The 13793-nt window shown below is 39.8% G+C and overlaps 1 protein-coding gene across 2 annotated transcripts in view; it reads right to left on the bottom strand.

Moving 5' to 3' along the window:
- Positions 1-6089: 6089 nt before the first annotated feature.
- LOC110505540 (prospero homeobox protein 1) overlaps positions 6090-13793 on the bottom strand; it is a 16795-nt gene continuing 9091 nt past the window's right edge. For both annotated transcript variants that reach the window (XM_036962352.1, XM_036962351.1), the window contains exons 4-5: positions 13421-13615; positions 6090-7060 (exon numbers count right to left, since the gene is read on the bottom strand). In XM_036962352.1, the coding sequence (XP_036818247.1) occupies positions 6893-7060; positions 13421-13615 (363 nt within the window). In that variant the 3' untranslated portion in view covers positions 6090-6892. The remainder of the gene's footprint in view (positions 7061-13420; positions 13616-13793) is intronic.

The following is a 13793-nucleotide window of genomic DNA, read 5'->3' as shown; positions in this document are numbered from 1 at the left end:
GGATACACAGCAGTTGGAAATGACAGTATCTCAATTTGTGTCTGTAAAAAATAATTTAAACCTCTTATTTCTGTATAAATACAAGCTGTTCTCACCCCATAATGTTCATTTACTGAAAGGAACCAACCCAAAAGAGTAACTTCTCAGAGGGGACTGTCATTCCCTCTCACTGAACAACCATCATCTTGGATATAGGCTACAGACAGATTTGAGAAAGAGACATGAGTGGTTATGCAAAATCATAATGAAAAACAGTCTCTCTGCGTTTCTCACAAGCGCTTCAGAGATCAATATTTGACTGAGGAATCCTCCCAGTTGGCCACATCAGTGTAGCCTGATGGCCCAATCAACACCAGGACCTGCGTGGTATTATGGTGGGAAGAACAGAGCACTCAATGACGGGCAGGGGCATGCGCTAGCCCCACCGCCCTCCCCCTCTCTTCCCAGTCCCTTCTTCCCCACACTCCTGTGATGTGTCGTTACACGCCTGGCTGGCTCCTCTTCCATGACAGACTGTTACTTCCTGGAGCGTAAACGCATTTGATTGTTAACATCTGGGCCATTACAATTGCAAACTAGGACTCTGTACATCAATCAGGAAGTGATTTCAAAACAAAGAGACCGTCCTCCAATCCATCTATTGGGAAGCGGGGGCATTACATGCTCCTGTAATCCCGGCTAATTAGCGGGATAATGGGAATGAGATTTATGAATCTGCCGAGGAGAGTGGAGGTGCGAGGGCACACTCAAATTAGCAGGGATGCACGCCAGAGCCGCAATAAACTGGGTGAGCTTTTTGCAGTGTTTTTTTTAATTTTTTATCAACTTCACTCGGTCTGTCAATCTCTCTGTGTTTATTTTGTGAAACCTCATGCTGGTGGGACCAAGTTAAATGTGTTAATTAACATAAAATAACCATGGATATATGACAAACCACTTCAAATGGAAAGTGTCTACGATGAACTTATATCCTTCCTTCTTGAGGTGGATTGTCATATAACCATTTGAAACCTCTGTTATTACCATGTCCCACTGCAGGCCTTTGTTATCTAACACGGATGTATGGTGATCATCCTGGCCATAGTGACAAAGAGAGAAGAGCCCAATACTTATTCCACTCATAATGAATCCATTGAATTATCCGTGAAGGTATTATTCACAACTCACAAGCAGTGGCTCTCGGCTGTAGAGGGGGTGAGGAACAGAGAACACTGACATATGGTGTTTTCTCAGATGGATAAACAGATGAAGAGAGAGATAGGGCTACAGTATCTCCCTCCCTCTCTGATCCTGAGCCTTGGTTTGTTTACCCTAAAACAGGTGGGGCAGAGGACATGACCTCCAACCCCTATTGTCTGCTAGGCTTTCTCACAGGATGAGAGGTGGGAGGTCAAGTAGGACACCATCACACCATGTAGGGGGTAATGTTCTTCCATACCAAAAGTTACTACAACAATTGTCAACATTTCAGAACACCAAACCAGAGAGCAGTTTGCTATTATTTTGTCAGAATGGTACATTTCCCTCAGTAACTAATCCAGCTGTCATGCTAATCAAAGTGGAGTCCAGTTCTCTCAGGGCTGTATAACTTTGTGAGGGAGAGAGTGGGGGAGAGAGTGAGTGAGGCAGAGCATTGTCCCTGGTGCCACTCTGCAGGCTGCCCTCCCTCCCCAGTGGCCACAGAGCCCTGACCTTGCCTGGCGGCGGGGTACATCAACCATTAAAGCTCGGCATTCTGATAAGGCCATTCCTTTTCCTTCAGCATCTCTTTAATGTCATCCCTGAAATATGAAGTCATTAGACGATATTAAAACAGTGCTGACAAACTAATTAACAGAAGACATTATACGGGATGGGCTCGATTAATCCGCGTTAATTGCTCTTTTAAATGGGGGCTCCAATTAAAATTAATAAAGATTTACCGGTGATCACACAAAACTATGCCAAGGAGTGGCTGTCTGAAGGGCAGCCTAAAGTCAGCCTCTTCCATTCTCAAGTTTGCCTTCCTGTGCTCCCTACGCCCTCCCAGTGTGAGCGTGCCAAAGAGTCCATATCCTGGAGTAAGAAATGGAAGATTAAGCATAATAACCATCCCAGTGACATCACTTTGCTCCTATTGTGTCCAGCTCTCTGGTGTTTGCTCCCGGCTTTGTCTACCAGACCCAGCTGAGGCTAGATGTGCTTGCAGTGTTTACTGTAATATCAAAAGGACGTTGCACCACACAGACATCAATGCATTTATATAAAACTGTTGTTACTTCATCACGGTACCTGAACATTTATATAAAACTGTTGTTACTTCATCATAGTACCTGGACATTTATATAAAACTGTTGTTACTTCATCATAGTACCTGAACATTTATATAAAACTGTTGTTACTTCATCACGGTACCTGAACATTTATATAAAACTGTTGTTACTTCATCATAGTACCTGAACATTTATATAAAACTGTTGTTACTTCCTCATAGTACCTGAACATTTATATAAAACTGTTGTTACTTCATCACGGTACCTGAACATTTATATAAAACTGTTGTTACTTCATCATAGTACCTGAACATTTATATAAAACTGTTGTTACTTCATCATAGTACCTGAACATTTATATAAAACTGTTGTTACTTCATCACGGTACCTGGACATTTATATAAAACTGTTGTTACTTCATCATAGTACCTGAACATTTATATAAAACTGTTGTTACTTCCTCACGGTATCTGAACATTTATATAAAACTGTTGTTACTTCCTCATAGTACCTGAACATTTATATAAAACTGTTGTTACTTCATCACGGTACCTGAACATTTATATAAAACTGTTGTTACTTCATCATAGTACCTGAACATTTATATAAAACTTTTGTTACTTCATCACGGTACCTGAACATTTATATAAAACTGTTGTTACTTCATCATAGTACCTGAACATTTATATAAAACTTTTGTTACTTCATCACGGTACCTGAACATTTATATAAAACTGTTGTTACTTCATCACGGTACCTGAACATTTATATAAAACTGTTGTTACTTCATCATAGTACCTGAACATTTATATAAAACTGTTGTTACTTCATCACGGTACCTGAACATTTATATAAAACTGTTGTTACTTCATCATAGTACCTGAACATTTATACAAAACTGTTGTTACTTCATCACGGTACCTGAACATTTATATAAAACTGTTGTTACTTCATCATAGTACCTGAACATTTATATAAAACTGTTGTTACTTCCTCACGGTACCTGAACATTTATATAAAACTGTTGTTACTTCCTCATAGTACCTGAACATTTATATAAAACTGTTGTTACTTCCTCACGGTATCTGAACATTTATATAAAACTGTTGTTACTTCCTCATAGTACCTGAACATTTATATAAAACTGTTGTTACTTCCTCATAGTACCTGAACATTTATATAAAACTGTTGTTACTTCCTCACGGTACCTGAACATTTATATAAAACTGTTGTTACTTCCTCACGGTACCTGAACATTTATATAAAACTGTTGTTACTTCATCATAGTACCTGAACATTTATATAAAACTGTTGTTACTTCCTCACGGTACCTGAACATTTATATAAAACTGTTGTTACTTCCTCACGGTACCTGAACATTTAAATAAAACTGTTGTTACTTCCTCACGGTACCTGAACATTTATATAAAACTGTTGTTACTTCCTCACGGTACCTGAACATTTATATAAAACTGTTGTTACTTCCTCACGGTACCTGAACATTTATATAAAACTGTTGTTACTTCATCATAGTACCTGAACATTTATATAAAACTGTTGTTACTTCATCATAGTACCTGAACATTTATATAAAACTGTTGTTACTTCCTCACGGTACCTGAACATTTATATAAAACTGTTGTTACTTCCTCACGGTACCTGAACATTTATATAAAACTGTTGTTACTTCCTCACGGTACCTGAACATTTAAATAAAACTGTTGTTACTTCATCATGGTACCTGAACATTTTTCGGGGGGTTCTTTTCTTACGTTTATGGAACCTGGCACAAAATTACCGACAGTAAGTCAGTGTTGAATTATGGAATCCATAATAATGGTTGCTACTATGATCATTTCAAGGTGAAGAAACATCCACATGGACGACTGTTTAAGTCACATTCATATTTGTATCTGTTGTGAAAATCAAAAAGTTTGGAGGATCGGCTCAGGTCCAGTGTTGCAACAGTATTGTTACAGTAACCAGGGCGAACCTGTGTGGAGACTTTTACAACATGACTGTGTCACTGTATAAGAACGTTTTGTTTGATTGCTAAATGATAAAAGAAAACAAATCAAGTTGGGAGAATAACACGGTATGCATGCTATGAACTAGCACATCAAAGGCCATGCATCAAATAATAGAAGGGAGATCTTGGTCAGTACCCTAATTGAGCCGAGACCTCTCGATGTTACTTCAGTGATCCACTAGATGGCACTGTTTCTCTATTAAATGATCCTTTACTATGTCCCTCTGTGAGATTCCCTCTATACTCACGTTCTTTGTTTTTAAAGATAGAGACACATATTTTCACAAGTCTCCATGAAGATACTACCATGACAATTTTACAATATGTAAATGTAGGGGCATTTTTTTAATTAAATTGCTTTTCGTTATTGCTTCTTGATTAGAGGGTGTTTCTTAATTAACAAACAAGCACAGCTAGCTCTACCCACATGGTTCCTCCTCTCTAAAAATCTCTTTCTAAAATTTGGGGTAACAGTGTTCAAATGAGTAGGGATATTTGCATTATATAAACCTTAGAATTATACTAAAATTCAACTCGTTTTCTTTTCTCATTTAGAATTTTCTTGCTTTTCCCCTACGCTATATATTTTCTATTCCTTTACGGTCACACTGGGAGCTTCAGCACAGTAAGCCCTGGAGGCAGTTGGACATTTGAGACAATTCTCTTTGTTTTCTTTCATCGTATCAGGCACCAAGTCTTATACTGAAAATGTCATAACAAATGAATTTGAACAAAGTACTTTAGTTCAACCGGTGGCTTTTTAATTGAGTTGAAATGTTAAATCAATTTACGGAAGAAGATTGATCTAATTGAAAATAAATGTCTATTAAATGATTACCTAGGTTGGTATACTCCACTCCTTCTCATAAAGCTAATCAAACAAATGTTTTAATTTCTTAAATGTTATCATTTCAGATGTAATTGGTGCTTGGGTGCCTAACAGGTTTTCCAATTAAATGTTTGTTTTGTGAAGTGCCAAAATGATTTAATACATTAACATGAAACAGTCTACTTTAATGAAGAGCTTCTACTTTCACAGTGTATGCAGACTCCTTTGTTTTTCTTTCTATTCAGTTGTGTTTATAAGAAGTCAAAGCCTTACTGTATTTTTACAGCATGTTTTTTCACACATTTAAGGGTATCATATTGATAGTCTTTTGATAGATTTATAATAAATGATGGCTGAATATCAAGTCAGGTTTGAAGTTGACAGGCTTCCATTGAGCTAACCACAGGAGGCCCTCTATCAGATAGCAGGGAGAGGAATCACGCCATTCATAGTTGTGGTGTCACCGTGTGTGTATATCTGTGGGTCAGCGTGTGTGTATATCTGTGGGTCAGCGTGTGTGTATATCTGTGGGTCAGCGTGTGTGTATATCTGTGGGTCAGCGTGTGTGTGTCTTTGTGAAGTGATTAACACGCTTTGAGCAAGCCGGTGCCTGGAAGAAAAAGTCAACGGTTTTGTGGAATTTTGCTTTGGTGGCACAACTCTGATATGAGGTCACATTGGGCATTACTCATTAGGAGGGAATGCATTGTGTCTGTTTTTAAGACAAGGCAGTTGTTCGCATCCACGCTGCCCACACAATTAGTGCAATGTGAGCAACGTAGTCTGTGGGACTTTAAACAGATGTCTTTATGGCATGGATTAGTGGCACCTTAGCGGCTCGGAATTGAGGCAGAATACTTTCAATGTGGTGTTACAAACAATAGCAGTAAAAATATGAACAAAATGAACTAAATGTTTGGTGATGTCTAAAATGAATTGTGAAATAATTCCATAAAATAAAAATGATTATTTCCATCTATTTATATTTAAGTAATTTCATTAGACAACCTCATCCAGAGTGACTTACAATCAGTGATATAACAGACGTCTCAAGATGAAGTAAGTGCATCTTTATTCTATCAGCAGAACTATCAAATAACCACTCAGAAAATGGTGTCTCTGGAATTGAGTTGACAATAGGCAGTAGACTATAGAAATAGGCACAAAACATCTAAACATAACTTTGTACTTTTTTGTACATACAATTTTTTCTCAAACAATTGGTTCTTTGTGGTCACTTGCAATATTTACATGCTATTAGGTTAATACATTTAGCGTATTCACATTTACATATAACACTTGCTACAAAATCATCCAAAACCGCATGTCCATTAGGAACCATAAGTCAAATATGTATAGAAAGTACCATTTTGTTCACATTTGTAAGTCTATCAGACCTAGCAAGTGGACCACAGTACTAAACCACTGCCCTTAAATATCACTACATCTACAAACATGCAACTACATCTTGTCTTAATTGAATCCTTATGGAGATACACAGAAACACTACGATCTGCTGTCAGCTAAGTTTTTTTTTTAACTCCTAGGAGAGAGCTGGAGCAGTGCTATAAAGCTCACTGAGACTGTAAAAAGCTGTAAGTGCAGTAAGTAGGCTCCTATACTGCAGTGTATAATATGTCATTTACAACATAATCCATTTGTTCCTTGATTCTCTCACTAAAATCCAATTTATTGGCAAGATGTGTTAAAATTAGCACTTATTGTCATTGTATGACTGCAAAATGTCCTTCCTTCCTCGAGCATGGCTATTGTTTGCTCTGTCTATAGGCAGGTGGATGACTTGAACTCATCTGGTACATCACTGTCCAGTTTACAGATGACCTTGTAGATTGCCTTCTTCCAAGAGGGGTCAGAATCTTTGGCAGTTGAAATGGCGTTGAAAAACTCTTGGAGAGTAATTTCAGCAACCTCAAGGAATCTCTCAGGAACCTGTTGGTAGAGGGATCAAACACGATGGTGTGCTTAAAGCCAAGTCTCAATTAATTACCTGCACTGAAACCAAGCAAAATCTAAACCAACAGCTTCTTTGATGTGAGTGACAAACAAGCAGAGTGGATGGGAAGTGTGTTGTCTCATTGTTTACAGAACTCTTTTGTACAGTGCTCTGAATCAACACTGTGGAACCTGGACCTACAAGCAGGGCCAGATTAAAACAAGGGCTTACCGGGAGTGAAGCCTCTGGGCCCAGGCTAATCAATAATAATAATAATAATAATAACAATAATACTGTGTATATACACAGTACCAGTCAAAAGTTTGGACACACCTACTCATTCCAGGATTTGTCTTTATTTTTTAATATTTTATCAATTGTAGAATAATAGTAAAGACATCAAAACTATGAAATAACACATATGGAACCATGTAGTAACCAAAAAAGTATTAAACAAATCAAAATATATTTTATATTTCAGATTCTTCAAAGTAGCTTCCCTTTGCCTTGATGGTACCTTTGCACACTCTTGGCATGCTCTCGACCAGCTTCATGAGTTAGTCACCTGGAATGCATTTCAATTAACAGGTGTGCCTTGTTAAAAGTTACTTTTAACTTTTAGGAGGTGTGATGGTGTGGGGGTGCTTTACTGGTGATACTGTCGGTGATTTATTTAGAATTCAAGGAACATCTAACCAGCATGGCTACCACAGCATTCTGCAGCGATATACCATCCCACCTGGTTTGCACTTAGTGGGACTATCATTTGTTTTTCAACAGGACAATGACTCAAAACACACTTCCAGGCTGTGACTACATGGAACTCTATTCCACATCAAGTAACTCATGCAGTAAAAATAGATAAAAAAAGGCAGATAAAAAACACCTTATGGAACAACACAAACATAGGCGCATACACACACACACAGACACGATAACATGCGCACTATACACACACGTACACATGTATTGTGTACTGTATATATGTGGTAGTGGTGGAGTAGGGGCCTGAGGGCACACAGTCTGAATGTAATGTAATGTTTTTAAAATTGTATTAATTGCCTTAATTTTGCTGGACTCCAGGAAGAAGGTCCACACTCCACCATTTTGTATTTATTATGGGGATCCGTAATAAATACAAATACAAAAATGGAGTGCTGCATCAAATGATCTGGCCTTCACAATCACCCGGCCTCAACCCAATAGAGATGGTTTGGGATGAGTTGGACCGCAGAGTGAAGGAAAAGCAGCCAAGATCGTTGTAAAAGCATTCCTCATGAAGCTGGTTGAGAAAATGCCAAGAGTGTGCAAAGCTGTCATCAAGGCAAAGGGTAGCTACTTTGAAGAATCTAAAATGTACCATATATTTTGATTTGCCAAGGTAAGATTAAGCCAAGGTAAGTTGCTAGCTAGCAATAAACTTATCTTATAAAAAACAATCAATCATAATCACTAGTTAACACACATGGTTGATGATATTACTAGATATTATCTAGCGTGTCCTGCGTTGCATATAATCTGACTGAGTATACAAGCATACAAGTATCTAACTATCTGACTGAGCGGTGATAGGCAGAAGCAGGCGTGTAAACATTCATTCAAACAGCACTTTTGTGCGTTTTGCCAGCAGCTCTTCGTTGTGCGTCAAGCATTGTGCTGTTTATGACTTCAAGCCTATCAACTACCGAGAGATGAGGCTGGTGTAACCGAAGTGAAATGGCTGGCTAGTTAGCGCGCACTAATAGCGTTTCAAACTTCACTCGCTCTGAGCCTTCTAGTAGTTGTTCCCCTTGCTCTGCATGGGTAACGCTGCTTCGATGGTGGCTGTTGTCGTTGTATTGCTGGTTCGAGCCCAGGGAGGAGCGAGGAGAGGGATGGAAGCTATACTGTTACACTGGCAATACTAAAGTGCCTATAAGAACATCCAATAGTCAAAGGTTAATTAATGAAATACAAATGGTATAGAGGGAAAGAGTCCTATAATTCCTATAATAACTACAACCTAAAACCTCTTACCTGGGAATATTGAAGACTCGTGTTAAAAGGAACCACCATCTTTCATATGTTCTCATGTTCTGAGCAAGGAACTTAAACATTGGCTTTCTTACATGGCACATATTGCACTTTTACTTCTCCAACACTTTGTTTTTGCATTTGTATTTAAACCAAATTGAACATGTTTCATTATTTACTTGAGGCTAAATTGATTTTATTGATGTATTATATTAAGTTAAAATAAGTGTTCATTCAATATTGTTTTAATTGTCATTATTACAAAAAAATTAAAATAAAATCGGCCGATTAATCGGTATCGGCTTTTTTTGGTCCTCCAATAAATCGGTATTGGTATCGGCGTTGAATAATCATAATCGGTGGACCTCTACTTCTGACCCACTGGAATTGTGATACAGTGAACTATAAGTGAAATAATGTGTCTGTAAACAATTGTTGGAAAAATGTCCTAACTGACTTGCCAAAACTATAGTTTGAAATTTGTGGAGTGGTTGAAAAACAAGTTTTTTTTTTTTTTTTTTTGCATTTTACCCCTTTTTCGTGGTATCCAATTGTTGTAGTAGCTACTATCTTGTCTCATTGCTACAACTCCCGTACGGGCTCGGGAGAGAGGAAGGCAGAATGTCATGCGTCCTCCGATACACAAGCCGTACTGCTTCTTAACAAAGCGCGCGTCCAACCCGGAAGCCAGCCACACCAATGTGTCGGAGGCACCTGCACCGTGCACCTGGCAACCTTGGCTAGCGCGCACTGCGCCCGGCCCGCCACAGGAGTCGCTGGTGCGCGATGAGACAAGGAGATCCCTACCGACCAATCCCTCCCTAACCCGGACGACGCTAGGCCAATTGTGCGTCGCCCGATGGTCGCGGCCGGTTACGACAGAGCCTGGGCGTGAACCCAGGGACTCTGATGGCACAGCTGGCGCTGTAGTACAGCGCCCTTAACCACTGCGCCACCCGGGGAAAAACAAGTTTTAATGACTCCAACCTAAGTGTATGTAAACTTCCGACTTCAATTGTAGGTTTGTCCAAGCTTTTGACTGGTACTGTATATACTGTATATATTATATATGTGGTATATATATATATATATATATATATATATTTTTTTTTAATGCAACCATCAACCACAGGAATAACCCGTTCTCAATGAGTGTAGACAGCCTCATCACAGGAACATACAGGTAGGTATCTGCCAATATAAAGGAAACACCAACATAGAGTGTCTGAAAAGGATGTTGGGCCACCACGAGCTGCCAGAACAGCTTCAGTGCACCTTGGCATAGACTTCACAAGTGGACCTAAACCATGCTAGGAAAGTATTCAGACCCCTACCCCTTTTCCACATTTTGCTAAGTTACAGCCTTATTCTAAAGTGGATTAAATAAATAAATAAATACTCACAATACTCCATAATGTCAAAGTGAAAATAGTTTTGTAGACATTTTTGCGAATTTATTAAATATAAAAAACAGAAATACTTTATTTACATAAGTTTTCAGACCCGTTGCTATGAGAATCAAAAATTGAGCTCAGGTGCATCCTTTTTCCATTGATCATCCTTGAAATGTTTCTACAACTTGATTAGAGTCCACCTGTGGTAAATTAAATTCCCTGGACATGATTTGGAAAGGCACACACCTGCCTATATTAGGTCCCACAGTTGACAGTGCATGTCTGAGCAAAAATCAAGCCATGAGGTTGAAGGAATTGTCCATAGAGCTCCGAGACAGGATTGTGTCATTTCTGATACATTGAAAGTCCCCAAGAACACAGTGGCCTCCATCATTCTTAAATGGAAGAAGTTTGGAACCACCAAGACTCTTCCTAGAGCTGTCCGCCTAGCCAAACTGAGCAATCGGGGGAGAAAGGCCTTGGTCAGGGAGGTGACCAAGAACCTGATGGTCACTCTGACAGAGCTCCAGAGATCCTCTGTGGAGATGGGAGAACCTTCCAGAAGGACAACCATCTCCGCAGCACTCCACCAGTCAGTCCTTTATGGTAGAGTGGCCAGACGGAAACCACTACTCAGTAAATGGCACATGACAGCCCGCTTGGATTTTGCCAAAAGGCACCTAAAGGACTCTTAGACCATGATAAACAAGAATCTCTGGTCTGATGAAACCAAGATTGAACTCTTTGGCCTGAATGGCAAGCGTCACGTCTGGAGGAAACTTGGCACCATCCCTACAGTGAAGCATGGTGGTGGCAGCATCATGCTGTGGGGATGTTTTTCAGCTGCAGGGACTGGGAGACTAATCAGGATTGTGGGAACAATGAACTGAGCAAAGTACAGAGAGACCCTTGATGAGAACCTGCTCCAGAGCGGGTTGGGGCGAAGGTTCACCTTCCAACAGGGCAATGGCCCTAAACACCCATCCAAGACAATGCAGGTGGCTTCGGGACAAGTTCCTGAATGTCCTTGAGTCTCCCAACCAGAACTCGGACTTGAACCAGATCGAACATCTCTGGAGAGACCTGAAAATAGCTGTGTAGCGACACTCCCCGTCCAACATGACAGAGCTTGAGAGGATCGGCAGAGAAGAATGGGAGAAACTCCCCAAATACAGTTGTGTCAAGCTGGTAGCGTCATACCTAAGAAGACTCGAGGCTGTCATCGCTGCCAAAGGTGCTTCAACAAAGTATTGAGTAAAGGGCCTGTATACATATGTAAATGTGATATTTAAGATTTTTAATAACCGTTTTTGCTTTGTCATTATGGGGTATAGTGTGTAGATTGATGAGGGAAATAAACAATTGAATACATTTTAGAATAAGGCTGTAATGTAACAAAATGTGGGAAAAAATCAAGGGGTCTGACTAATTTCAGAATGCACTGTATACTTTATATGCCTCATTGACTTAAGTGTTTCCTTTATTTTGGCAGTTACCAGTATGTCTACAGTTTGGGCAGCATGCACTAAATACACAGCTTGTTGCATTGTGGCCATAGACATATAATCCATAGAAGGGTTTAGTAACTTCTTACCCTGGCAATTTGACTGTTAAACTCATGGGTACAGTAGCAAGGGATACCAGTCCTGACTTGAATGGGAACTGCCATCTATGGATTATTGTTCTATGGTTGGTTGCGGCTTTCGGTTTGCCTTGCAGATTTCAAAATATAATCGCGGGTAAAACGTACAGTTTGGAAAGCAAAGTTTGGGGTGCCTATAAAAAAAACAAAGCCCCGGGGCCTATGATTTCTTAATCCGGCCCTGCCTACAAGGACATTTTTAACACCCTTACTCACTTCAAAACAGACAGCTCCTTCACACTTTGTTCTCTATGCTCATAAAACAAATACAATGTCAGAATCATTAGCTGTCTGTAGTGGGATTCTCCTTTGACTTTGTAGCCTTGTTGCCTTGAATTTAGCTGTTCGGAAAGAGAGAAAGCACCAAGCCTTCCCAGGAATTTCACCCTGTTCTCAACACAGATCAACACAGATCAGGCTTGGATGCGGGGACAAGAATCTATTCGGTGCCATTATTTCCCATAGACCCGCTAACAGTCCAGTTGTTGGCATAACTTTTTTTTTTCTCATCTCCCGACACAAAGCATCCCTGGGAAAGGAATGTCTTAGTCCCAAGGTAAAGAAAACGGTCTTGGTTCTTTCCCACCAATCAGCCTTCTCCCTCGGAATTCACAGCATCTTTCTCAGCATTCCGCATCAGTAGCAATCTGAGCCTCGCTCAGGCGTACTGGTCCTCTAATCCAGAGTTGTTTTAGTGGGATTCTGCAGCTTCCTCTTCCCACAGTTTGATAAAGCATTGCTCTAGAGTTTAGATAATGGCTGCAAAGGCTGTGCAGCCACAGGTGCAGTGACACATGGGTCAGGGCAAGGACACAGTCATACGTGACCACAACTAGGAGATAGCTGACCAGACCAGAACCACAGAGGTAGGAGATTCCTGACCAGACCAGATCAGGAACAGGTTACTAGGAGGAGAATTCTCTGATATGCTAATGAAGGTGTATTACCCAAATACTACATCAATGTGTAATTTATCACATTCATGACTAAACAACTTCATTGTTTTCCTCACTTTATGACTCATTTTAGTTTCAGGGCAAAAAGCACAACTGCATCAACTGAGGAGTGCTGATGAAAGCAGAATGAACACACTGTTCCCATACATAAAGATAATTCAGTCAGCATTGACCATATGTTCTTTGAATACGTGCTGCAATTAACTTTGGAAAGGGAGGATGTTAATCTAATATGTAATAATCTAAAATCATGGAAAAACCTTGACGAGCTTACATACAGTATATAGTTACATTGGATACCAGGGGAGGAACTGACCATACATATGGTAAGATAAACACATTTTGACTTACCTGGAAATCATTGGCTTTGTTGTAGTGCATGTTGAGGGCTCTGAACAGCTCAGAGTCTCTGCTGATGGACATGTCTTTCACATCCGTGACCCCGTCCACTATGGCCTGGCGGGCAAACTTCTCCATCTGGATGTAGTAAAACTCCCGGAAGTTACTGAACCACTTGATGAGCTGAGAGGTGATGCAGCGATTGAACTAGAGACACAAGGGGACAACAAGTTGAGAAAAATTGACTGGCATCGTTTACTCAGATTACGTGTCTTTATCGACCAAATAATCAAGTTGATGCAAGATGATCGAGAACCGACTCTATGTCAAAACCGTGTCTTTTCTCTTTTTCATATCGATTTACAAATCTGAGCTGGAATATAAA

Source organism: Oncorhynchus mykiss, chromosome 25 (genome assembly GCF_013265735.2).
Source record: "Oncorhynchus mykiss isolate Arlee chromosome 25, USDA_OmykA_1.1, whole genome shotgun sequence".
Classification (NCBI taxonomy): Eukaryota; Metazoa; Chordata; class Actinopteri; order Salmoniformes; family Salmonidae; genus Oncorhynchus; species Oncorhynchus mykiss.
This window is presented reverse-complemented; position numbering and strand designations above follow the sequence as displayed.